The sequence below is a fragment of the Cucumis melo genome, chromosome 4 (genome assembly GCF_025177605.1).
Source record: "Cucumis melo cultivar AY chromosome 4, USDA_Cmelo_AY_1.0, whole genome shotgun sequence".
Taxonomy (NCBI): Eukaryota; Viridiplantae; Streptophyta; class Magnoliopsida; order Cucurbitales; family Cucurbitaceae; genus Cucumis; species Cucumis melo.
Genome location: NC_066860.1, coordinates 598,838 through 625,465, shown reverse-complemented (window position 1 = coordinate 625,465; position 26,628 = coordinate 598,838). Strand labels below are relative to the sequence as shown.

Here is a 26,628-nt window from a genome sequence, read left to right as displayed (position 1 = left end):
AGTTGATGGGGCTGATCTCTCTTCTCTATTTGATGAAGCCAGTGTTGTTCCCATAAAAGTTCCCTCGGAATTGCCTTAGGATCTGCTGCCCTTAGTCAATGATTGTGGCATCATGTTGGGATTCAAGTCTTTTGAACACTTATTCATAACTAGTTTTCTCATGTTCAAGAAAGAGCAAAAATTTCTTATTAATGCAGTTAGCTTAAAAGTTTTAGGTTCTTGGACGTTTTGTCTTCGTCATCATGATTTTTAGTGGAGGGCAAAGGTCTTTGGAAAAATTTATTTGGGTTGGATAGTTTTGAAGCCTCTTCTTGGTTTTCCTTCTCCTTTCAAATTGAAGCATGTGGTATTCAAAATTTCAGTTTGAAGTGGGTGCTTTTCATCAAAGAGTTTATATTTTCTTTGTATTAAGATCTTTACTAGTGTCTCAACTCTTAGTTGCTTTGGTTCTTTCGTTGTCTCTACTTTGTGATCGTTTGTTGGTCGTTTCCCATATATTTTATCTGTGTTCATCTTTGTTTAGTTTGTTTGGATGACTTTGTCTTTTTCTTATTTTGCTCTTAGTATATTACTCTTGTACTTTGAGCATTAGTCTCATTTATTATTAATAAAGAGGCTTGTCTCCGTTTCAAAAATGATATTTATAAAGAGGCTGTCTCCTTTTCGAAATTATTTTTGAGGTTAGTCTCCTTTTCAAAACAAGAGAAGTGTGTTTCCTTAAAAAAAGACAGTTTCATATACAATCACAAATCTTTATTTGGAAGCTACGTGTTTAATTGATATTCTTTTGGGATTTTAGATGCTTTCTAGATATGTATCTGATACAGAATTGGCAAATCTATTTTGTTTATATGTATAAATATCTTATATGCACATCTCCTTCCAAACACGTGAAGGGGTCACTGTGGACCTTTTCATAAAAAAATAAATTCCCAACCTACAAAGCAAGATATTTAAAGAGCCCATTGTTCTAGCCCAAAACTAAATCCCAGTATCATCTAATCTTCATCTTCACGCTTGAGTCCCCACCATGTCATGTAAAAAACAACTCATTTGAATATCTTCAACAATTTAACAAAGAAGTTCTTCATTTATCTTTGTACTTTTGCCTCTAATCTTCTTCCCTAATCAATTGGACATCCGTGTGCCACCAACCTTTTCTATTTTATTCTATTGACGATTGTATTCAATTTCTTTGATGTTATTTTTGTATTGTATTGTATTTTGTGCTATTGTCATTAACTTGACATTTTATGCTTTTTAGTGGATTACATGTAGTAGTATCTCTATGCTAAATTTACATATATCCTAGATTCTTTTTTTATTATTTTATTATCGTAGTATCCTACGTATTCTTATCCTATCTGTGCTTCATAGCTTGTCATTCATATCTTGGATAAATCCCTAGCAAGCTCCATCCTACTTATGTGAGTGTTAACTATTTCATTGTTTTGCAGATGACAATTGATGAAGTTAAGCGTAGTGCTCAGCACCAAGTGAATAGAGCATTGAAAGATCGTTCGAGGTTAGCGAAAAACTTTGAGTTGAATTTGTCCCTTACTGACTTCTTGTCCATGTTTTAAAATTTTCTTTATTTTAATGAATTATCATGTGCAATGTTTAAAAATGTGAAATAGCATTCACTTATCTATTTTTTTTGGTTTATTTTGTTGTTCTTCTCTTCTAAGGAGGGTAATTGATCTCTGAACCCCTTTTCATTGTCATACAAAAAAGAAAATAAAATATACTACAACCAGTCGATTTAAACTTTTAAGTTGAGTAGTGATTTAATAGGAAAATGAAAAATTACCTTGAACATTGTAATTGTATCTTTGAGCATTGGTCTCTTTTCATTTTATCAATTGAAAGTTATGTTTCCTTTTCAAAAAAAGAATTAAAGACCGAGAGTTATATAGGGATGTCTAAATCAAATGCTGCTGAATTGTTTAGATGCAAGTTATCCTATGGATGCGTCAGACCATTTTGTAAACTTTATCTCATATAATGTTTATCTATTTGTAGGTTTCTGCTGGACTTGGATATTGCAGCTCCTAAGATTACAATTCCTGCGGAGTTTCATCTTGATGATATCAATTCGATAAAGCTTCTGATTGATTTGGGTAATTTGCTGATACGAACACAGGTCCGTTTTACTCCTACTTAAAGAATTGAAGGGCAAAAATTTAATTTTCTGTTATTCTGTTACACCTCTGCCTCCGCTCTTGTATAATATTATTTAAACCTTTTTTTTTTTTAAGATTAATAAAAAGATATTAATGCTCAAAGTTATAATCACTAATGAAGGAGAAAATGGCAAAATAAGCAAAATTAGGCAAATAATACTTGGTTACAGTGGACAGACTAAAGCATTCTAATTAAGATAAGCTATACAGACCCAAATGCTCCATAAGTTTAAGCTTCCAAAACGATTAATCAAATACGGGATGATGATGATGTTAGGTTAACAATTACTCTGAAAATCACCCAGGGAGTTTAAAAAGGGTAAGACAACAAAATAATTCAGAAAGGCCTAAAAAAGCCTTAGTTCTAAATCTGATGGCTTTCCTTTCTCTAATAAGGCAATCTTTGTTTCAGAAAAGCCCAAGTAATACATAAAGTTAACTTAAGGATCCTCTACTATTACCTCCCACAGATTACATGAATAGCGGCAAACAACTACAAAGAGAACTGCCATACTCAGAACTGCTGCTAACCTACCTAACTAAGAATATTCGACAATCTCGAAAATGTGCCAATGAGATTATCAGATCCAGAGATCAAGTTTGCCAAGAACTACTCATTGTAGAATTTGCAAATATGCGGTGCAAACCGAGGCAAAAACAGACAACTCCAACCTTTTTGGAATAGACGTGGTGATCAACCTTTTGACTCTCTTCTTCTTTTCTTTCCTGACTTGGATTCACTACCCTGATAATTGGATGAATTTAGTGACTTTCCCTTTGAGTCCTCCATTGTTTTCCCAGAAGTAGATGAATTCTTCACATCTCCACTTTCTTTTTCTTTTGCTTTTGAAGATGTGAACTTAACCTTGGTGGAGAGAGAGGTATTATTAGACTTAACGCCTGTTTTGGTTGACTTGCCTTTTGAAACAGGAGTTTTCGGTACGACCTTACTTGAACAGGATCTGTTCTATAGGTTGTACATCAATATCCTTGAGTTCTAAGAAACAAGAATTTTTGGGGTTTCTTGTTTGGACTTCCCCGTCTCCGATACATCTTGCTTGTTGGACTTTGGAACAGCGGCAGGTGTGGATGTTTCATCATCCTTATATTTGTTAGTCTCGTTGGATTCAGCATCGTCGTTCTTCGACTTGCCGGCGGTTTTAGGAGCTGTGCTACCAAGTTTACTTCCAGTTTTAGGAGCCTTGATCCTTTGATTTGCTACCTGTAACAGCTGTTTGTCTTCCAACCTTAGGGGTATTCTCTTTCGACTTGCTTTCAACTTTACTGCCACTACTCCTGCTAGTTTTGTAGCTGCACCCTTGGATTTGCTGGAGGAAGTCACTCCACCCTTTTTGGGTGAAGCATCCATCTTTCCTCGCTTGCAGACTCTTTGGCATTTAGTTTTGCCTTTTTCTTTTGAGGTGTCTCTACTGCAGATTCTGACCTCACTAAATCTGCTGTTTCCTCCTACTCGGATTCAGACTCGTCATCAATATACTGCCTGTTAAGCTTCATGGTCCCTGTTACAAATACAACCAGCACACCACACAATCCAGCACACAACACAGAACAATAAACCAGCCACACAAACACACTTCAATAAGAGGAGGCAATATACTATATATATATATATATATATATTCAATGTAGATAATCAAACCACAAAAGAATTCCTTAAGATACTCTCTCCCTAATGAACTACCATGTTCATACAAAAACACCCAAAATATTCAGATGCCCAACCCTAGCCCAAAACACCCAAATATATATCCTCCTGCTGCTGCTGCCACGTAATGTTAGGACCACTGGCAATACTAACTACCATATTGTCTATGTTGAAATACCCTTCTTACCCTTCCTTTGGTAAACTTTGGTGATTGGAGGTCTAGCATTGCCGTTTCTCCTTTTTAAGATTTAGTATCTCTTGGTCTCCATTCGTATACAATACCTTGTGCTTCTTTTTTCCCCGATCAAAAGATTCAACTAGACCTTCATAAAACATGCGATCTTTTGGCCACCACTTTTATCTTTGAACCAACCAAAGATTCATCAAAACCCCTGGTTCTAGACTCTTTTTCTTTGACAGGAGTTCGTTTCCTCTTGGAAACTGTTGGAGTCTTGACCACAATCTTCCCATCTTTGGTGTTTTTGGAGGCTGGTTTCAGCACAGGTGTCATTTCCTTTTTATCCATTTTGTTGTTCCTCTCCTAAGGAGGGTAATTGTATCACGTTTTAGCCTCCTCGTGGTGTTCCTTTTCCAAGGATCTCGAGATTGTCTCAGTGCGAGATATAAGCCTAATCGATCACCTTTTCTTTTGGTCGAATATGAGAGATGATGTCATGCAGTACACTAAGACGTGTCTCATCTGCCAACAAGATAAAGTAGAGGAAGTGAAGGTTGCTGGACTTCTTGACCCTCTACTGGTTCCAACAAGACCTTGGGAGAGTGTCTCTATGGACTTTATCACCCATCTTCCTAAGGTAGGCGACTTTGAAGCCATCTTAGTCATCATTGATTGTTTTTCAAAGTACGCCACCTTCATCCCCACCACCAAGCAGTGTTCAGCAGAAATGACAGCTCAATTGTTCTTTAAGCATGTTGTTAAGTTGTGGGGAGTCCCGACAAGTATAGTGAGTGACAGGGATGGTAGATTCATTGGCTCCTTCTGGACGGAGTTATTTTCCTTCTTGGGGACAAGTCTGAACATATCCTCAAGCTACCACCCCCAAACCAACGGCTAGACTGAGCGATTCAACTACATACTCGAGGAATACTTGCGCCATTTTGTAAACGCAAGGCAAAAGAACTGGGTCCAGCTGTTGGACGTAGCCCAATTCTGTTTCAACGCTCAGACAAGCTCATCTACAGGGAGAAGCCCGTTTGAGATTGTTTCTGGGAGGCAACCAGTACTGCCACACCTTGTTGATCATCCCTATGTAGGGAAGAACCCTCAAGCCCTCAATTTCACGAAGGAGTGGAAACAAACAAACGACATCGCCCGAGCGTACTTAGAAAAAGCGTCGAAGCGGATGAAGAAGTGGGCAGATAAGAAGCGACGGCCTCTTGAGTTTCGGGCGGGAGACCAGGTAATCATCAAACTACGACCAGAGCAAGTCAGGTTTCGAGGACGCAAAGACCAGCGTCTCGTCAGGAAGTACGAAGGACCAGTTGAAGTGCTGAAAAAGGTAGGGAATACTTCTTATAGAGTAGCATTGCCCACATGGATGAAAATCTATCCAGTAATTCATGTTAGTAACCTGAAACCGTACCATCAAGACACTGAGGACCTGCAACGGAATATCGTAACTCGCCCAATTATCGACTTTAGTCAGAAGGAAGACAAAGATGTTGAAGAAATTCTGGCCGAGCGAGTAAGAAGGGGCAGAAGACCCGCACGAAGGATCCACGAGTATCTGGTAAAGTGGAAGAACCTTCCTATGGAGGAGACCAGCTGGGAACGTGTCGAAGATCTTGAAGCGTGAAAGTAGAAGATAGAAGATTTCAAGCTTCACCAGTTGACGGGGACGTCAACCATTTAGGTGGGGGAGAATGTCAAGGGCATACTTGTCCAAGGTATTATTTATCTATGACCGTATGCCCGAATTCCCCTAAATCGCTTTATCTTTATGTCTTGAAAGTAGTTTAGGTTAATTCTTTCGTTTTCGTGTCGTCGAGCCACAGTGTGATATTTCGGCTTTTTCATATGCAAGTCTGCCAAGGCCAAAAATCTCAATATGTACTATAGGGGGTACATGAGTAGTCGCACCCCCGCCGAGCCTTGTCGCACTCTTTGCAAACTAAGCTTTTTCTTTGCAACTGACAGTCTTCAATGCTCACTTTTATGATGTTTTCAACAATTTATTTTCTTTCTCACATTTTATAAAACCATTTTTTCAAGAACGTGAAGGGAGGCTACGTCATACCGCGAGTTTGTCCGCGGATTCCGAATTTCGAACGGCTGACTTGTTGATCGAGCTAAACAAGTGTCGCACAATCGTGTTGAGAAGTTACGATTGTGACACCAAGCACGCTGTACATGGCATTTCTCACATCTACTGACAACTTCGCTTGCGAACTTGGGAAGCAACCCTTTTCTGTCATAAAAACCATGCACTATTTGAATAGGCAAATTATTTTATTGCAGTTTTGATTACTTGTCTTTACATTTGGTTTGTGTCTGCAGGATGACCTGGAAAACGTGTCTTCTCAAGAGTTGGATATGTATTTGCAATTTGATGTGGTCTTGAGTGATGTCTCTGCCTTTTTAGTTGATGGGGATTACAACTGGAATCAAATTTTTGGCAAAGATACTCACAAATCTCCCCGTGTAACAGAAATTAACATCATGCCTGTTATTGATAAATGTGGGATTATCTTAAAACTGCAACAGGTAATCTTCGTCTAGTTTGTCTGCGTTTCTTTTCTGAACTGCCTGTTATATTTGCTGTCATTATGCATACTTAACTTTTAAAATTGACACGATTTATTCTATGTAGATTCGGTTGGAGAATCCGTCTTACCCTTCAACAAGACTTGCAGTGCGATTGCCTTCTTTAGGGTTTCACTTTTCGCCAGCAAGGTATCATCGACTATTAAAAATTTTGAAGATCTTCCAGGAGGATAATACAAATTCAGATGTTCCTCAACCGTGGAATCAAGCTGACTTTGAGGGGTGGCTATCCGTTCTTATTAGGAAGGTTGTGCTTCCTATCTCTTTATTTATTAGCTCCTGTATTCTGCTCATTTATCAAGCTTTAATCTATTTCATTGTTTCCCATTTTGTTAACAGGGTGTTGGAAATAGGGAGGCTGAATGGCAACGGCGATATTGTTGTCTAGTAGGGCCCTATCTCTACTTAATTGAAAGCCCAGGATCCAAATCATACAATCAATATCTCAGGTTCAAATAATCTATTATGCTAATTAGGTTATCACTGTCTGTGTGCACATCTAAGATATAATTTTAAATTTTTAAGAGCTGTGAATTGATAATGGCTATCTGTATTGAGTTTGGTTTCTCAGAGAGTGTTATGTATCTCAATCGTACCAGTTTTTTGAAAAGGAAACAGTCTTGTATATTAATAAAGAATAAGGCAAAAACTCATAGTACAAGAGGGTTATACAATTAGCAAAAGCGAGAACAAAAAAGGATCAAGAGGTGCATCCGGTCATCTCAACTAGGTTGACACCCCTTTAGTACCCTCATCAATCGTTACCTGTTAAAAACATTTTTTTATTTGAAACTTTACCAGTTAAAAACATTTGATATTCAATTGTTGGGAAGTATTTCCAATTAAGACATTCAAAACGTTGCTGAGCGCACTTTTGCATGATTAATTGAGGAAAAAAAGGTTGAGGAAGAGGAAGATGCAGAGAGAGAGCTTCAAGAGGCAGAGAGAAAAACCAAAAGAGATCTAAAAACTCGAGAAAGGATGATGGATTTTGCGATGTCTTTGTAGTAATTCTTTGGAGCTGTTTTGAGTATCTAGCCTCATCTTAGAAAAATCAGCTTGTTTTTAAGAACCCCAAATCTGTATGTTTATTGTATTTTTGAAAAATCACTTGAGTTTGACCAAGATTTTCTTGTTTTCACAAGAATCATTCTGTAAAGTAAAGTTGAGAGTAAAGCTTGCAATATGTAAGGGTTCCATGCTGATGCTGTGGGCCCCATAAATTATTGCAACGTCAACGATTTATCCTAGTTGATTGAACTTTATTCATTATGGAAAATCATTTATGACTGATTACTACAGTCAAACTGAATGAGTAGACTATGAATGGGAGATGAAATACGAACTTACAATTTTTTACTTCTCGGGACTTGGGAATTACCAACCAATGATGGTCTAGTTGAAAGATGATCCCATTCTATTTAGTTGTCAATGGACGAAAAACTCAATGGTCTAATTAATGTCATAGATATCTTTGAATTATCTCAGACATGATGTTGACTTATCTTATATACAGTTTCAACCCTTTATGTTTGCATGTTCTATAGTAGATTGCCCTCTTAGAAGTTCTTGTTTCAAGAGCAAGAGGGATCTTATGCAATCTATCATCGTTATTATTGATTGAACTTTTACACTTCATGCGTAACGACTTGCTTTACTCAACTTAAGTAGCCTCCACAATGGCAGACAACTAGTGAGAGCAAACCAAGGAAGCATCCTAACTTTAACCAAGACAATTAAGCAAAACCCTAATTAAACTATACATCTTATTCCCGTTGGGTTAAAAAAGAGATCATACAAAATTTTCGACATGTGCATTAAGTTTTAGGATTCCATTGTGTGATTAGCTAATGGTAAGCCCTGAATCAATTCATCAATTTTAGCTGCATGCATTCAAGCTAGGCTACAAAACACATGTTTAACTAATTGCTGTTCAAACGATTATAGCTAGACATCCTAGAATGCATGTGACAAAGCCATCAATCTATTAGCAAGGGTAACGCATATTCATGAAGAAAAAGCCACACAGATATGCAATTGGAAATTGAAATAGACTCAAAGAAGCATGCAGAACAAGTATTCAGTCCATTCACTATGAAATCTCAAGAAATATACATAAGTCTTGCTCCCTAACTAGAGAAATCATCGCCTCTACAATCCATAGACAATATGTGACGAAGAAGCTCCAATCTAAGAATTATAGCCCAAAATAAATGTAAATCGAACCGATAAAATGGTAGAAAGATAAAGAAACAAAATGCATAAGCTTTTATGTCAATAAGTGATTCAACAAAGTGCATGGTGTTTGTATCGCTATATGTACTGTATGGGCATTGTGCTTATTTCCTCTAAATAAGTGATTCAACTTGTCTCTCTGTTTGCTCATTGTGTAACCCTTTTATACAATGAACTTTTGTCTCTCTATATTTAAACATTAAGAATATTGAGACTTATTTCCTTTGAAAAAAAAAAAAAAAACAAAAAGAAAAAAACAGAAGAAACGAAGTGCATGGTGTTTTCGGCTTTAGGGGAAATCTCTTGTTTCCCGGTCTTTAATATTTAATATGACTGATTGGAAAAGTACATTTATATCAGGCTTATTGGTGTTGCCTTTTCATGCAACAGTCAACTAGCTATATTATTTAGCATTGTCTTTAATTTTATTTGATAAAGTTACATATTCTGATTAAGAGTCCTGTTCATTGATCTGGTTAAGCTTAAGAGGAAAACAAACCATTCAACTGCCGGCAGAGTTGGTTGGCGAGGTGCAACATGTTTTGGCTGTTTACGATGCGTCACGAGCAAATAGCAAGGTTATGTTTGTCTTATGCTTTGTGTAGATGAATAAGCTCTTTTGAGAATCATGCTCGCTCAGCTTTATAACTGTCTTTGGGTTTTTAGATTGTGGAGGATACTAGTGCCCTCATACTGAGGTTTGATTCCGATGACTCAAGGAAAGTTTGGCAAAACCGCTTGCAAGGAGCCATATATCGTGCTTCGGTATGTGATTATTTGTTATTATTTGTCACTACTTGTGTTTATCCTTCATTTGGGTTGATGAGCGGAGATTAGATCATCTTTCTTTAAACCAGAGATAACTTTCTTTGAAAAGATGAAAAGAGAGTATTGCTCAAAGGATACAAACTCCCAACTCCAAAAGGAGTGAGAAAGGAGGAAGAAATATAGAGATACCACAAACCTTTACTGAATCTTCCTGTTAAGGAACCTTATTTGACAAAGAAGCTTCTCCTCCCGATTTGACTACGGTAGACATGTTGAAAATAACTCTCAGAAGAGAGCCTTGGAAGATTAAATGCACAGCTCCTTGAAAGGAATATATATGGAAAGGAGAAATGCCAAAAAAAAAAAAAAATTGAACTTCCAAAAAAGATAAATTTTTTCAATTAATGCAGTATCAAATGGAGAAATCGAGAGAAATTCTGCTAGTTTCAATGATCCAAATTAATACTATCATGAACCAATAGCAAGAACAATGCTGCCTTGATTTGGACGAGAAAGCCTCAACAGATTCTGCCTTGCAAAGAAGCAAAAAATCCCAATAAATAAGGCAAGCCGAAATAACTTCTTGATGAAAGACTGAAGCCGGAAAGCCTTGATGAAAAGTGCAGCCAAATATCTTCCTCAACAATGTCAATGAAATAATTAGTTCTACTTTGAAACAATGCGAAATTAATGTTCTATAACTTTTCAGTAATTATTCTGCAAAAGAGCTTTTTGGAAAGTGACAGTCAATAAATCCCAGTTAAGAAGACGACTGGAATATCAAGAGATTTAAGAACCAAGAAGATTTCCCCAGACAGCATACTCCAAAGGGGAAACCATGATCATTCCGACACAAAATTTTCTTTGAATCACAAATATTCCATGGGAATCTTCTTAGCAGTTTTGTTTGGAATTAAATGAAGGAATTGCCTGCATTTGTAGACCACAAAGCTCGATTAAAGATGGAAACTTGCACTCTTTTCATTTCATCACTAATGAAAAGTTCTGTTCCTATTAAAAAAAAGGAAACAGGGTTTTCTCTCCTCTCTCCCCCCGTCCTCTTCCGACCCTCTTAGATTTCAGTTTTCCGGCGAGTAAGTTAGAAATGGAGGTGGAAAGATGTCACACCTCACCCCGCAACGCGTCGTGGCCCTCGCGTTGCGGCACGAAAACGAGACTTGAGCAGCCCTGATGCAAATGAAACGCCAGAACACTCGGTCTTACAACTTTAAGCCCTTACTCTTGATGCCTAACTTGAACTTTGAAACGACTAAGCGATAAACAATTTTCACAGTGCAAGATACTAACACAAACTTCTCTTTATTACTTAATCAAGATGTGTTCCAATACAAAGTACATGCTTTTTTTATCACAAAGTTAAAAGAAAAGGCTTCCAATGCCTAGCGCAGCTTCTTTAGAAACAATTTTAAATGCATTGCCATCGCCTCATCGCGTAGCAACTTGCCTTACCCTTCTCAACTTGACCTCAACGCATAATAACCTGGGTAAGGGAAACTTAAAACATAAATTCATTTTCGTAAAACATGCTCACAACGCCTCATTCAAAATGTAAACACACATTTGCTTTCTCTTATTCCTTTCACCAAGAACGTGAACCATTCCCATGCATAGACTATTGTGATGACCGCATCATCATCAACATCCCATAGAGAATTTCCTGTTGCTCAGACTAACTCAAATGCATTGGTCAAATTCTTACAGCCATGTCTCCACAGACCCATGGTTGTCTTGACTCGTTATGTGCACATAATAGCTAGCTCATTGATAGGAATAAGGCTAATGGTTTACTCGCATACAAGCAATTCATACAATCAACCATCATGAAACTTTAGCTTGAAAACATATCTTAAAAGCTTTTCTTTAGAAATCATGCTTTCTGATTAACGTTCACATGTATTACAACAGTACAGGACAACATGAGACTCTAGAAAGAAAGCTTTAAAAATCTTTGTTTGTCTTTGGAAAATCACTCACCAAAACACTAAGTTCCATTCCTTCCTTTGAACACCTAACTTCAGCTTCCTTCTTCTCGCTTGGTGACTTCCTCAATCAGGTCAACACGTAGTATTTTCTTAGTAAATCTCAAAATAACAACCTTTTCCTTAGATCCTTCGATCCTATTTATACTAATCCTAAATGGGATTAGTCACTCCTTAAGCTTCTACTTGAAATATTACATATCTAAGCTTATGTGAGGGGCAGATTCTTGGGACAAAGTTCCTACCAAATGCATCCTCTAAATAAGTTAGGACCTTTGTGTTCTTAGAATTTCGGACATGGAGTCTCTTTTTAGGGTTTTGGATGAGGAAGAGGTGATGTGGAGATTGTGAATTACTAGGGTTTGTTGGGAGAGAATGAGGAGAAGGGGTTTGTGGGTTTGTTGGTTATGAAGACTAGGGTTTTTTGTCCTTTTTATTGCTTTATCTTCACTCCCTATGTAGTTTTTATTTTTGAGCATTGGTATCTTTTCGTTTCATCAATGAAAAGTATCTATCTCTTGTCAAAAAAACATGGCATCAAAATATTAGGTGAAGTAGGGGCCTCTTTTTGGTTAACCTAGGGTGTTGTGAACCTTCATGTTTTGGAGTTTAAGACTAATTTATTTTCCCCTTTGCGTTGAGTTTATTTACAGAGGGTGTTTTCCCTATTTCTTGGATTGTTTGAGTTTTACCGAGTGCAGGGAAGGTTAGAACTTAGAACCGTAAACAACTTGTATAGTGCCTACATTATTTTATTTAGTTATTTTTATTATTATTTTAAATTTTGGAACTCCTTGTAGAAGGTACAGCCTTCCAACTTTCTTATCTGTTCTGTTTCATTAATCAATTTATTTGGTTAAAGAAAAACCAACTAGCCAACCAATTAACTAAAACAATATCTAAATCAGCAGTGAATCAAAACAAATCAACTGATATTACGAAGTTTACTTTCTCATTTTTTGAAGTGAACTTATAGTGATATTTCAGAAGTGCTTACCTTAATATTTATGCAGGCCTCTGCTCCTATTTTGGGTCTATCTGAAACTTCCTCAAACTCTGAGGACTCAGAAATGGAACCGGATGAAAGTGATGGATCCATGGATTCATCTATCGAGAGTGTATTTTTGACTGGTTCTCTTGATGAACTTAAAGTCTGTTTCAGTTCTAGTAATCAGGTACCTTAGAAAAACTTGTTGTTTTTGAATTTCCCTCACTACATGTTTGACATATGTTATTCTATTGCCTTTCCAGCATGGCCAAAACTTTGAGAAGGTCCTTCTTGCAGAAGAAAGAAATTTGATTGAGTTCCGGGCAATTGGTGGTCAGGTACAGATTGCTAATTTGACTGCTTATACTTGGATTCTTTGTATGTTTTTCGGATTCTCTTCTGAGTGTAATTTGTGCAATATAGGTCGAGCTGTCAATGAGATCAAATGACATGTTTATTGGCACTATACTGAAGTCCTTGGAAATTGAAGACTTAGTTTGTTCAAAGACCAATTCCCAATCTTGTTATTTGGCAAGATCATTTGTTCATGGGGAAGAGACACCTTTGTTAAAAAACCATGGTTCTGATAACAGTGATTTAACTCAAATAGAAGGTGATGATAAATTCTTTGAGGCACCCGAAACCTTGGTTGACTACACTGATTATCAGATACAATCACCCAGAAAAGGTCTTGAGTATGTAAAATCTCAAAGTTCGCTCCAATTGAAAAATTTTGCACCCCCCAGCTTTTCACGCATTGCTGGTCTGCTTCCACCTGGTGGCTCTGAAACTCATAGTGTGGATAATGAGCAATCTGTTACATTAGATAATTTTATAAAAGCTCAAATAGCTCTTTATGACCAAAATTCTCCTCGATACTATGATGTAGACAAACAGGTGTGCCCCATCTTTCTTGCTTAATTATATTTTACCTACAAGGATTTTGATTTTAAAATATCGAATTTTTGTCCCAGGTTTCTGTTACCTTGGCTACATTGTCATTTTTCTGTCGTAGACCTACAGTTTTAGCCCTTATTGAGTTTGCCAATGCCATTAACCTGGAGGAAGAAAGTTGTGAGTCATTCAGTGATCATTCATCATCAGGTATCATAAAGCATGATATTCAAATGGAAGATGATGAACAGTTTTCAAAGAACACGGAGGATGGCATTGTGAAAGGTTTGCTAGGAAAAGGGAGGTCTAGAGTTGTATTCAGTTTAGAATTGAAGATGTCTCGTGCACAAATTTTTCTAGTGAAGGAAAATGAAAGTAATCTAGCAAGTTTGTTTCAGGACAACTTGCTTGCAAATATCAAGGTTTTGTTTCATGATCTTAACCATACTCTACTAGATATATTGAATCTTAAAATTGTAATCTTATTAAAATCTCTCATTTTCTCCCTTTAAGGTGTTTCCGTCCTCTTTTAGTATAGAGGCTGCTCTTGGAAATCTGAGAATAAGTGATGATAGTCTTTCAAGCAGCCACATGTATTATTGGGCATGTGATATGAGAAATCCTGGTGGCAGTTCTTTTGTTGAGGTTCTCTCTCTCTCTCTCTCTCACTAGTGGTAAACTTGCATTGTCATGTGAGACGACTTTTTGTTCTTTTTTTTTCTTCTGGCCTTCCATTAATTTACACGGTTGTGATTTTTCTTTCCATTTATGATATTTCTCCTCAAAAAAAGAATTTAGGATTGAACGTCTTTGAGCTATATGCAGCTAGGGAACAGACATCTCACAGTTATTATTTGTAAAGCATAGGATTCTAACTTTAAATTTCCTAAAATTGATTCAGAATAGGAAATAAGTTAACAGGTGTTGAGGAGAATAGAAGAAACCAAGAGTACGAGTGGGTATTACCCTGAAATTTTGTATTTTGATATTTATGTTTTGGAATAAAGAAGAATTGTATTCTTCATTAAAAGGTATAAGTGACAAAAGAAGAAAGTAACCTAAACTACAATTTATAGCATAGGATTCTAAAGCAAGTTAAATATCATTGGTGTGCTTACGGAACTCGTATCTCGCTGGAATTCTCTTTCTAAGCGTCTGCGGGTTATTCTTTTCAAGATATTAGCAACAATTAAGATGTTTTCTTGTAGATTTCTGACTTCTTCAATTTTGTATCATTTAGTGTGTGCTTTGAGAAATTAATGCAAGTATGAAAATTTTTTCTTGCATTTTACCGTTGAAGTTTTGTACAAATTATGAAGTTTCTCTTTTTGAAGTTTGCTACATATTGCAGCTATTCTTTTCTTCATTCAATGTCGATGATGAAGATTACAATGGTTATGAATACAGTCTTCTGGGGAAGCTTTCAGAAGTACGCATTGTATATTTGAATCGATTTGTCCAGGAGGTAATCTTTATACTGATTATTGTCTTTTCTTCATTCAATGTTTTATGTGATTTTATAATTCATAAAACTGTGAAATTATTGTAGGTTGTTAGTTACTTCGTGGGTCTCGTCCCTGAAAATACTGAGGGTGTTGTGAAGTTAAAAGATCAAGTAACGAATTCAGAGAAGTGGTTTACCACTACTGAAATAGAAGGTTCGCCTGCTTTGAAGTTGGATCTTTCTCTTTCAAAGCCTATAATATTAATGCCCCGAAGAACAGACAGTCTTGAGTGAGTTTTAATGGATATGTAATCGTTTTAAAATTTTGTATGACATGTATATATATTAGCGGGCATTATCTTTCCTTGGTAATAATTATTTGCATGTTCTAATTTTTCTTCGGCAGTTATTTGAAGCTTGATATTGTCCATATTACCATTCAGAACACATTTCAGTGGATTTCGGGGAGTAAAACAGACATGAGCGCTGTGCATTTGGAAATTTTAACTGTTCTGGTGAGAACCTTTAGGGATTTGGTTGAGACATTTTTGGTCAGGATGAGGTTTATGTGTTAAATGGCTTTTGAACTAATTTTGGAATGGCAAAAGGTTTCTGCAATGATAAATTTTCGGATTTGTGGTTTGAAAGGATGCTTGGTGTTGTCTTTCTATGTCTTTTTTGTGTCTTCTTTTTCAAGTCCTTTGTTTGTATTGGAAACAATTTCTTTCATGGTTGATCTTTGATTTGTATTGGACTGTGGTTGCTTATAGTGTTTTTGTTGTTTTTCTTTTTCGTCTTTTATTTTCGTTTTCTGGTAATTTTGAGTGCCTATCTCTTTTCATTATATCAATGAAAACTCCTGTTTTCTTAAAAAAAATTGGTTTTTTGAATAGGGTTAGTTTGTTACAATGTATCTGTCTGACCACCTTATGATATTCAGATTGATGACATCAATTTAAATGTTGCTGTGGGAGCGGAATTAGGGGACAGCATAATTGAAGATGTTAAGGGGGTTTCAGTGATCATCCGCAGGTCACTTCGGGATTTGTTGCATCAAATACCAAGTCTAGAAGTTGGAATTCAGGTAGCCATATAACTATTCCATTTCTCATTGTGCTTCTACAATTAGTCTGCTCACAGATGCAATTGAATCGTTCCCTTTTTTCTCTGGCTGTCATTTTATCAGATAGGAGTGTTGAAAGCAGTTCTTTCAAACAAAGAGTACCAGATCATCACTGAATGTGCAATGTCAAATATCTCCGAGACAGCAAATGTTGTCCCTCCATTGAAAAATATTCCTGCTGCTTCAACTGATATAATAGAACCTGATACTCACCAGGTTCTAAATGGGACGGAACCTGAAACAAGTGAACCATTCTCAGTGTCAATGAAACTCTCTGTTATTATTGACCTGGTTCAGTTGTGCTTGCGTGCAGGAATATCCGGAGATGCATCTTTAGCCACTGTGCAGGTGTTGTATCCCTAACTGAATTTTCCTTCCTGCAGCTAAATTTCAATTCCTTGTAATTTAAGCAGTATTCAAAATCCTTATTTTATTTTTTTTAGAAAGTAAACTCGATGATATACTGAAAAAAGAAAATAAGTTGAAGACTTGGCCAATTATACAAGGGTCCGCTAGCTTGTTAGGATTAGGTGTAAAGAAAAGGGATAAATACAAAGCATCTTTTATTATTGGGCCCTGATGCTGTAAAGTAGTTAAAATAATAAAGTCATCCATGAGTTGGTCAAGCAGGGAACAAACAAGGAAACACTGTAGGCATTGTGCAGTGTTCAAAATATTTAGTATAAGAGACTATCCTTGTCTATTTATAGGAGATGACAATGAACTAACTATACAACAAGCTTTAGCAAAATAAAAAAAATATAAATAAACAAATTAAACTTGAAAAAGCTTTTTAATTAAATAACAAGGAAATGTTTGGGAGCAAACTCCCTAAACAAGAAGCTTGAACAAGAGCATGACAAACAAGAAAGATGTAAAAAGAAAGTCAGAAACAATTAGCCAAAAAACTAAAGGATCTGGGGACTACAGCACTAATAAGTCCCAACGGTCCAACAAAACAACAACAAAATGAAAGTCCACGAGGAAAATATCCAAGGGCTACCAAAATTCTATTGTTTAGAAAGCTTACTTTAAAAAGAAAAAAATAAATATATCCCACTCCTTTATGTTTTTAGTAAAACATACGCTATGTAGGGCCATCTATCAAGTATTTCTTTTGCTCTTCTATCTATTTTGTTTCAGACGTCTAAGTTTTCAGTTTTTCCTTTAGTAACCCAAGGATATTCTATATTTCAATTCTTAAACTAGGAATTCTTCTTTGTGTTCTGTTTTTAAATTGCATTTCCAGGCTAGTAATGCATGGGTATTGTACAACTCCAATACAAATGGTGAAGGTTTTCTTTCAGCAACACTCAAGGGTTTCACTGTTCTTGATGACCGTGAGGGGACTGAACTGGAATTCAGGCGGGCAATTGGAGTTGCTAACAGCATCAGTACAGCTTGGCTGCAGATACCAACTGATAAGCCCAATCAACTTTCAACTGATGCAAGTAGCATAGAAGAAAATATTTCTCAAGCAGTTCCTGCAATGCTTATCCTTGATGCAAAATTCACACAGTTGTCAACATTTGTTTCATTATCAGTTCAAAAACCTCAACTTCTTGTCGCACTTGATTTTCTCCTGGCCGTTGTTGAATTTTTTGTTCCAACTGTTGGCAATATATTGTCAGATGAAGAAGATAAGAGCTACTTACATGTTACTGATGCTGTTATCTTGGATCAGTCACCTTATAGGCAGCCATCATCCAAACTGTATATATCTCCAGGAAAACCGTTAGTAGCTGATGATGAAAATTTTGATCATTTCATCTATGATGGTAATGGTGGAGTAATGCATTTAACGGATAGAAACGGAGTTGATCTTTCAGCACCTAGCAAGGAGGCAATGATATATGTCGGAAATGGGAAGAAATTGCAGTTCAAAAACATCACTATCAAAGTATGATTCCATGCCTATAATTTTCTGTTAATCATTGAAATTCATAGTTAATGTGACAATGCTTTTGACTACTATAGGGTGGACAATTTTTGGATTCCTGTGTTTTTATGGGTACCAACAGCAGTTATTCAGCATCTAAGCAAGATAAGGTGTACTTGGAGTTGGGGGATAACGTTGTCCAACGAAGCTCTCAAGATGTACAATCTCAAGATATTACCAGCAACAAGTCTACTGAGTATACTATTGAATTGCAGGTTGAGTACTAAACAATCTTGATAAGTTCCTTCTTGCTCTGTGATCTATCCTTATGTATTCTTATTTTTGCCTTTGCACTACTTCCTTGAAACCTACTTATTTGAATATAATATACTGAAGTTCTTTGAATAGAATAAAGACATGCGACTTTCATGTTCTGGAGTCCTTAAAAATTGTAAGGCAGGATGGTGGCACAGGTAGATGCTTTAAAAGGGCACATAGCTGACATAGTTGGAGCACATCACTACTCTATATGAATCTGCCTTGATCTAGCTTTGGATCTGCCTTTTTTCCCCTCTGGCTGATGCTTGAAGTAGCTGATATGGTTGAACAATTTAGAAATGCACAATGCACATAGAAGTTATTTGAACATTTACGAGCTGAAAACTTGCATGGAAGCTTCTGGTAAAACTTAGGACTTAGGAGAATAAGATACATCAAGGACTGAGCTTTTGTTGTCGTGCTTTTATTTTTTTGCAATTTAAGTTGAAATGGACAAAGTTTAAACATAAGAAACATGGATTTGCCTAAACCTAAAAGTAAAAACGATCAATGATAAAACATGCATTGTGAATTTGTCCAAACTCAAAGAGCATAACATAAGCTCTATGTTTCATGTCGATGATCTTGAATATTCCCCATTCAAATTTCTTTATCGGCCAGTGGTTTATCTTGGGTTGTTGGGAATGTGACCAAAGTTCTACATCGATCAAATAAGGGGATGATCATGGTATATAAATGAAGACAACTATTTTTATTGGTATTGGTATGGGGCTTTCCTCTACTGCCTCTAGCGTTCTTACTTCGTATCAGAATACGGCTTTGGCTTCTATTGGATTTTCAAACCCTAACAATGGCAGAACAAATGGAGAAGGCTTTCCTGGAGCAGCCTAAGGTGTTCCTTTGCTCAAAGAAATCGGGCAGAGGAAAGAGGACAGGAAAAGAAGGAAATCAGTTCTGGAAGAGCATTGGTTTGGGGTTTAAAACTCCCAGAGATGCGATTGAAGGAATCTACATTGATAAGAAGTGCCCATTCACTGGCACTGCTTCTATTAGCGGGTGTATACTTGCTGTTACCTGCCATAGTGCTAAGATGGTCAAAACCGTCATTCTTAGACATAGTTATCTTCATTATGTGAAGAAATATCAAAGGTACGAAAAGAGGCACTCTAACATTCCAGACACATAGCTCCCTTGCTTTAGGATTAAGAGGGAGACCATGTTATCATTTGGCCAATGCAGGCCCTTGTCGAAGACCGTGATGTTTAATGTATTGAAAGTGATTCCTGTTGGATCATCCAAAGGTGGAAAAAAGGCTTTTACAGGGATTTAAGTCCAGAATTTTCAGGTCCCATATTTGTTTATGTTAAGGGGATGATATGTTAGCACGAGCTTTTCTTCAGACACATGATCTTTTCACTTTATTTATTGACTGAATATTTCATTATTGTGATACTAATGCAATTTTGATTCCCTTGTTGCTAGGGTGAAACCAAAAGCAAAACCATGAAGGTTTATGATCAAAGTGGACAATATCATACCATACCATTGTAGTTATATTTGGAGAGTCTTTGTTGTTAACAAGTGGCGTCAAAGCCATGTTCTTAACTGAGTCATGTCAGTAGAATCATCAGGTGTTGAACAAAGGTGTAATGGAGCCTTGAAAAGTAGGTTATGGTGTGATTCGTGGTTGAACTCTATTGGATAGGCAGTGTGCTCTGGTGAAGGGGAGTTAGTCTAGATAAAAGTTAGATGGATGAGTGACTATTTGAGGGAATGTTTAGTGGTCTCTGTTTGAGGGGAGGATTATTGTAATTGCGATCAGAGTCCCACATCGTTTGAATAGGAGGATGATCATAAAACCTTTTAGGGTGAAACCAAAAGCAAAAAGCCATATGGGTTTATGTCGAAAGTGGACAATATCATACCACTGTATATATATTGGAGGTTTGTTTCCACCAAGAAGACTTATGTAGCATGTGCTTGTCATAGACGACTACTTTTAAGTTACTGTTTTCACTATGTTGCAAAAACTCATACTTTCCATTTGTAGCCCATCTCAATTTATGTTCTCCGTGCAGGCAATTGGCCCTGAGCTGATTTTCTACAACACGTCAAGGGAAGTAGGGGAATCAACAATCCTCCAAAACCAACTTTTGCATGCTCAACTGGATGTATATTGCAGGTAAATGTAATTTCTCTACACTCAACAGAAAGCTTGATCTGGCTGAAAGAACAATGAAGAATACCGACATGCATCCCCACTTGAAGGAAATGCTAGTGCAAAGTCATATATTATGCATATCTTCTTTCATTGAAAAATCTATATATATTGCATCATTATGGATTATTTCACGGTTTCCCATTTTAGTAATGTTCTACATGCTTATCATGCCTATAGGCTTCTTCTGAAAGGTGATACAACTGAGTTTAGTGCAAATGCACTCGGTTTGACCATGGAGAGTAATGGAATCCGGATTCTGGAGCCCTTTGATTCCTCAGTAAATTATTCGAATGCTTCTGGAAAGACGAATATACATTTATCTGTTTCAGATATATTTATAAACTTTTCATTCAGCATCTTGAGGCTGTTTTTAGCTGTTGAAGAGGACATTGTGGCATTTCTAAGAATGACGTCGAAGAAAATGACTGTAGTATGCTCCGAGTTTGACAAAGTCGGAACAATCAAAAGTATGCACTACACTGTTTATTTATCTTATTGCCAGTATATGTAGAAATATCTTAATTTGAATCCTTTCAGCACTTATCTTCATTTTCCAGGTCTGAACAGCGATCAAGTATATTCTTTTTGGAGGCCTAAGGCTCCACCTGGTTTTGCCATTTTGGGCGACTATGTTACACCATCGTCAGTAATCTCTTTTGTATACTGTTTCCTTGGCATTATGTTGCCAGTTGATTTTTGATGTTGATGTGAACACTCTTAAAATGGCAGTGAAAAACCACCAACAAAAGGAGTTCTAGCTGTAAATACCAACTTTGCAAGGCTAAAGCGACCTATATCTTTCAGACTAATATGGCCACCGGTAGCTTCTCAAGACATTTCTAGTTATCACATCAACAATTATGATTCTTCACCTGGTGATGATAATCTGGGACAAGAGGATTGCTTTTATTCCATTTGGTTTCCTGAAGCACCCAAAGGATATGTTGCACTTGGTTGCGTTGTCTCCAATGGAAATACGCAACCGCCAGTATCTGCTGTTTTCTGCATTGCCTCTTCCTTAGTTTCTGCTTGTTCCTTGAGGGACTGTATAAGTATCAGCACCAGTGTACCGTATGTCAAATATCAAACTAATGAATCTCTCTTATGTTCATTTTGTGCGGCACATAAATCTTGGGAGTATTCCACCTTTATTCCCATTTGGACATTGATGGTTGTATTGGATAAGTCTTGTATATGCTAGGAGCTGTATTCTGAACGGGTTTCTTATTTAATATATCATGTGTACTTTTCAATCCCATACACATTTAAAAGAGTTCAGTGAATTTTTGTATCTCTTATCTTGACTAAATTTAGGCACTTGTTGCTCTAAAATTATTTTTGATACAATTTTGTTTATAAGTTGCAGGTGCCATTCAGATTTTGCTTTATGGCGTGTGGACAATGCTGCTGGATCTTTCTTGCCAGCAGATCCAACAACTTTTAGTGTGAGAGGTACTGCATATGAACTGCGTCGCACAATTTTTGGGTTTCCTGATGTGTATCATGAAGTGACTAAGAGTTCAGATAGTCATGCTTTGCCTGGTCAAACTGAGACCTCACATTTGGAGAAATCACCTATAGTAACTTCTGGTCAGCGTTTTGAGGCTGTTGCTGACTTTCAGTTGATATGGTGGAATCGAGGATCAAATTCCAAGAAGAAACTATCAATATGGCGTCCAGTTGTTCCTCAGGGAAAGATTTTTTTTGGTGATGTTGCTATCAAAGGGTCTGTGTCTTTCATTTTCTATTTTCTGGTCAGTATGTTAAAGTCTAAGTTTCATGGTTAACTCGTGGTTTTCATCTGGACTCAGATTTGAGCGTCCAAGTACGTCTATTGTTCTTCATCATACTGGAGATGAAGAGTTGTACGAGTCTCCACTAGATTTCCAACTTGTGGGACAAATCAAGAATCAAAGAGGAATGGAAGATATATCTTTCTGGTTGCCACAAGCTCCTCCAGGGTTTGTTTCCTTGGGTTGTATTGCATGCAAACATAAGCCTAAACTACAAGACTTCAGTGCATTGGGATGCATGCGGATGGATATGGTAACATGGGATCAGCTCATGGAGGAAAGTGCCTGGGATTCTTCAGATGCTAAGCTAATAACTGAGCCATTCAGCTTATGGATAGTTGGTATTGAGTTAGGGACCTTTGTTGTGCGGAGCGGGCCTAAGAGGCCTCAGAGGAGCTTCAATCTTAAGCTGGCAGAATCACATGTAACAAGTGGTTCAGATAACACTGTAATTGATGCAAAAGTGAGAACACTTTCTATAGCGGTCTTTGATGACTATGCTGGTTTGGTAAGAAAACTGCTCCATTTTAGTTTTATTGAAGGATAAATATTAGATATTTATTATTTGCTCATTGTATAATTCTCCTATACTATGAGCTTTTGTCACATTATTAATAAAGAGACTTGTTTCCCTTTCTAAAACAAATATTTATTTTGGTCACCTGGTTAATGAGCTTCAAATAGGTGGACACATTATGATAGCCGATTTAGTGTCCTCAAATTTTTGTTCTTTTGTTTCGTATATCAATGAAGTCGTTTCTTGTTAAATAATAAAAATGTTCGTCTAGTATTATTTTTTGCATTTTGTTGACATTTATTTTTCTTATATATCTTTTTCTTTCTTGAAGAGGATCTAAATGAAACCTCATGCAATGAAAAAACTCTTTCACCTGAGATGGATTGATTTGATTATAAAATTATGGAGTACATATACATGAGAGTTGGCAGATCCTGTAGGATTCCCTCATCTGAGAGTTTTGTGCAACATATTGTTTGTGTTCTACCCCTCATTTGAGATTGTTGTGCAACCTCTCGTTCTTGTTTTAATTCTTCCTTGACGGCTTTTATTTTATTTCCCTATGACCCATCATGTGCCACTTTTAGCACGTACCTTGGAATTTTGTTTCTTTGAAATTCTACCAACACTCCATTACCCTCGTAGAAAGCTTTGAGCTTTCTTAATCTTCTTTCTTTCATTTTGAAGTATGAACCATCCTTGTATTGTCATTTAGTTTATTATAGATTGTAAATACATAGGGACTTCTTTTATTGATTTATTTGTATAATTTCTCTTCTTGATTTTGGCAGATGGTTCCATTATTTAATATATCGCTTAGCGGGCTGGGATTTAGTCTTCATGGAAGAAAGGGATATTTAAATTCCGTTGTGAACTTCTTTTTGGCTGCCAGATCATATAATGATAAGTACGAATCTTGGGAGCCACTTGTTGAACCAGTAGATGGATTTCTGAGGTAACAACCTGGGGATGCTTCTTTTTATGCCAGTTCTTTCATGAAACAAAATGATTATGAAACTAGGGATAGCCTGAAGTATAAGTATGCACTGCACCTGTTGCACTAGAATTGATAACATTTCTAAAACTTTGAAGTACATTTTAGGTCTGTTTGGTTCAGGGAACTCAAAAGATGTTTAATGAGCCCACTCCTTGGTTGTTGACAACACAAACTATATAATTCAGAACTAATCCAAATTGTGCTACACACATAGTAAAAGTGTGGAAGATGCGAACCTTTTGATTCTTTTGCAACCCGCTAGTTTTTGGTTTTGGAAATCCTAGCTTTTAGTTTTTAAAATTTTGCTTACATGATTCTCCATTCAGCATTCTAAATGTCCCATTACCCACTGGATGTCAATCAACCCTTTCCTAATCTCTTCCAACTTCAACCATCGGTCCTCCTACTCCCAACCTTTACTGGTTGTGTTTCACATTCGAAGGAAAAGTTCATGTGTAAAGGTCAAATATTGGCGGAACTATTGTGTTGATAGCTTTTCCTTCAATTTCTACCTCCATCAGCTGTGATTCAAATTCAAAGGAAAAGTTACTTCATGATGGTCAAGCATCGATGGAATTATTGTGCTGGGATTTCTTTTGTAAATTGTTGGATTTTGAAATTCCAAGACTGACTGAAATTGTATTGTGATAATTTTGTCCAAGGCTAACTGAATTTGTGTTGTGATATTTTGTCTCTACCAATTGGCGTATGTTCCGGGACCTTTTTGTTGTTTTATTTATTTTTACTGAAAAAGGAAACAAGTGACATAATGAAATGAGACAATACAGAGTGTATAAGAATACAATGAGGAAACAAAAGCTGAAGTCTAAGGATCAGTGGGTACATTTGAAAATCTCAACTAGGTTGGCAACCTCCAAAACACTCTCATCATATAATACCTAATCTTGCAATGTACATGAAATTTATTCTCAAATCTTGAAGGAGTATACTCTAGAAGGTATCCCCTTTTTAAATTGTTGTAGCCTATTGAGTAATAACCACAACTTGTGAAGCTCCCTTTGAGACTAGTCGTCAACCAAAGTTTCCCATCTTCCACCGGTGTTAGCCAACATTGCTCTAGATGGTTGGTTTACTACCAAATTGGTCTAGCATAATAGATATAACTCTCAATATAACCAATCTTTATTATGAATCAAAGGTTGTAGAATACAAGAGAGGAATTCTATATTTTTAGAGAATTTAAAACAAAGTAATCCAAATACTAAAAGGGAACTAAAAATAATTAAACAAGGAATTAACCAAGATTAACTACTAATCATTTGTTCATTCCTACTACATTATTTGGGCTCTTGAATCTTGACTCGTAAATATGTTTTATTTCTTACCCAAACTAGTTGGAGAGCTTCTTTTAGCTCCCCCTTTTGCTCTCTTTAGATAAAATAGCTCTTGTTCCTTTTAATAAAAAAATAAAACTAATAATAATAATAAAAGAAAGAAGAAATAGCTCGTCTTTCTATTTATAATTTAGATGAGAGTGCTATGGGATATCGACCTAGTTGAGATGTACGGGTGCATTTATTGGCTTTGAGCTCGTCCCTTCATTGTACTCAAACATTACTCTATTCGTTTTCTTAATGAAGAGGCTTGTTTCCTTGTTAAAAAAAAGTAATAATAAAAGAAAAGGTTTTTTCACACAATTTTATTAAAATCAGGATGATGTCTCCACTTAGTAATATAAGTTTGCTCGTTTAAATGATTGACTTAATTTGGTTCCATTCAGGTACCACTACGATCAAAATGCCCCTGGATCAGCTTCTCAGTTGCATCTTACCACCGCTAGGGATTTAAATATGAATATTTCAGCATCTAGCATCAATATGCTTATTCAAGCATATGCAAGCTGGATCAACCTCACGCATGTTCAGGAGCATAACAAAACAAGAGTACATTTGCTTCTTCTAATGATAATTTTGAGGATGATAACCTCTGTAGTCAAGATCACATTTAGTTAACGTGTTATGTAATGTATAGCTGATCAACTCTTCCTTTTCTTTTTTTCTGGGAGCTGTCATCTAGGACTCGTTGTTTTCCACTTCTGGTGGAAAAAGTATCGGTGATGTGCATGCCAAGAGAGACTATTTCATCATCCCACAAAACAAACTTGGGCAGGACATTTACATCCGAGCTACAGAAATACGTGGTCTTCAAAATGTAATTAGGATGCCTTCAGGGGACATGAAGCCCCTAAAAGTTCCTGTTTCAAAGAACATGTTAGATTCCCATTTGGAAGGAAAACGTTTTAAGAAGGATAGGAGAATGGTGACGATAATAATTTCTGATGGACAGGTATAACATATAATTTTTATCAACTACTTTGTGAAGACTCTTTCCTCAATATTTCTTTCCATATATTGTTTCATTTATGAACAATTATTCAAACTCGGTCATCTTTTACTTGGACAATTTGATACAGTTGCCAAGGGTTGAAGGACCAGCTGTTCACCAATATACTGTAGCTGTTCGTCTTACTCCCGTACAAGGAGTTTTTGCTGAATTGCAACATCAGCAGAGTGCACGAACATCCAGAAGTAGCTCAGACCATTCATTATCCGCTGAGGTTGACTTAGTTCACTGGAACGAAATATTCTTTTTCAAAGTTGAATCACCGGTGGGTACTATGGACTTGTTCATTCAACATGTCTGCATTTTTTATGGACTACCCATGACTATCTTTATTTTATGCATTCACAATTATGCTGATGACTCTTGTTTTCTATCTCAATTTTTTATTCACCCCATTTGTACAAGTATTCGAAGAATTGATAGTTATCAATGCCTATTCCATAGTTTTATTCATTGTTATTTATAATCCTTTTTTGGGTGCTGTTTATAAAC

The 26,628-nt window shown here is 36.5% G+C and overlaps 1 protein-coding gene and 1 pseudogene across 2 annotated transcripts in view; both read left to right on the top strand.

The window, feature by feature from the left end:
- Nucleotides 1–26,628, top strand: part of LOC103503494 (uncharacterized) — a 75,804-nt gene that overhangs the window by 23,809 nt on the left and 25,367 nt on the right. The window contains exons 15-43 of one of the 2 annotated variants that reach the window (XM_008467693.3): nt 1,458–1,525; nt 2,023–2,143; nt 6,368–6,574; nt 6,681–6,881; nt 6,974–7,083; nt 9,351–9,447; nt 9,536–9,634; nt 12,651–12,812; nt 12,889–12,963; nt 13,049–13,522; nt 13,600–13,941; nt 14,033–14,164; nt 14,871–14,984; nt 15,069–15,253; nt 15,370–15,478; nt 15,904–16,047; nt 16,150–16,434; nt 17,336–17,986; nt 18,064–18,240; nt 20,323–20,426; nt 20,643–20,932; nt 21,023–21,107; nt 21,195–21,536; nt 21,832–22,191; nt 22,277–22,766; nt 23,567–23,730; nt 25,514–25,676; nt 25,810–26,079; nt 26,207–26,401. In XM_008467693.3, coding sequence (XP_008465915.2) covers nt 1,458–1,525; nt 2,023–2,143; nt 6,368–6,574; nt 6,681–6,881; nt 6,974–7,083; nt 9,351–9,447; nt 9,536–9,634; nt 12,651–12,812; nt 12,889–12,963; nt 13,049–13,522; nt 13,600–13,941; nt 14,033–14,164; nt 14,871–14,984; nt 15,069–15,253; nt 15,370–15,478; nt 15,904–16,047; nt 16,150–16,434; nt 17,336–17,986; nt 18,064–18,240; nt 20,323–20,426; nt 20,643–20,932; nt 21,023–21,107; nt 21,195–21,536; nt 21,832–22,191; nt 22,277–22,766; nt 23,567–23,730; nt 25,514–25,676; nt 25,810–26,079; nt 26,207–26,401 — 6,216 coding nt within the window. Of the gene's footprint in view, nt 1–1,457; nt 1,526–2,022; nt 2,144–6,367; nt 6,575–6,680; nt 6,882–6,973; nt 7,084–9,350; nt 9,448–9,535; nt 9,635–12,650; nt 12,813–12,888; nt 12,964–13,048; nt 13,523–13,599; nt 13,942–14,032; nt 14,165–14,870; nt 14,985–15,068; nt 15,254–15,369; nt 15,479–15,903; nt 16,048–16,149; nt 16,435–17,335; nt 17,987–18,063; nt 18,241–20,322; nt 20,427–20,642; nt 20,933–21,022; nt 21,108–21,194; nt 21,537–21,825; nt 22,192–22,276; nt 22,767–23,566; nt 23,731–25,513; nt 25,677–25,809; nt 26,080–26,206; nt 26,402–26,628 lie in introns of both variants that reach the window. The other variant, XM_008467692.3, reaches the window with a different exon arrangement.
- LOC107992226 (40S ribosomal protein S11-2-like) lies at nt 18,257–20,310 on the top strand (annotated as a pseudogene).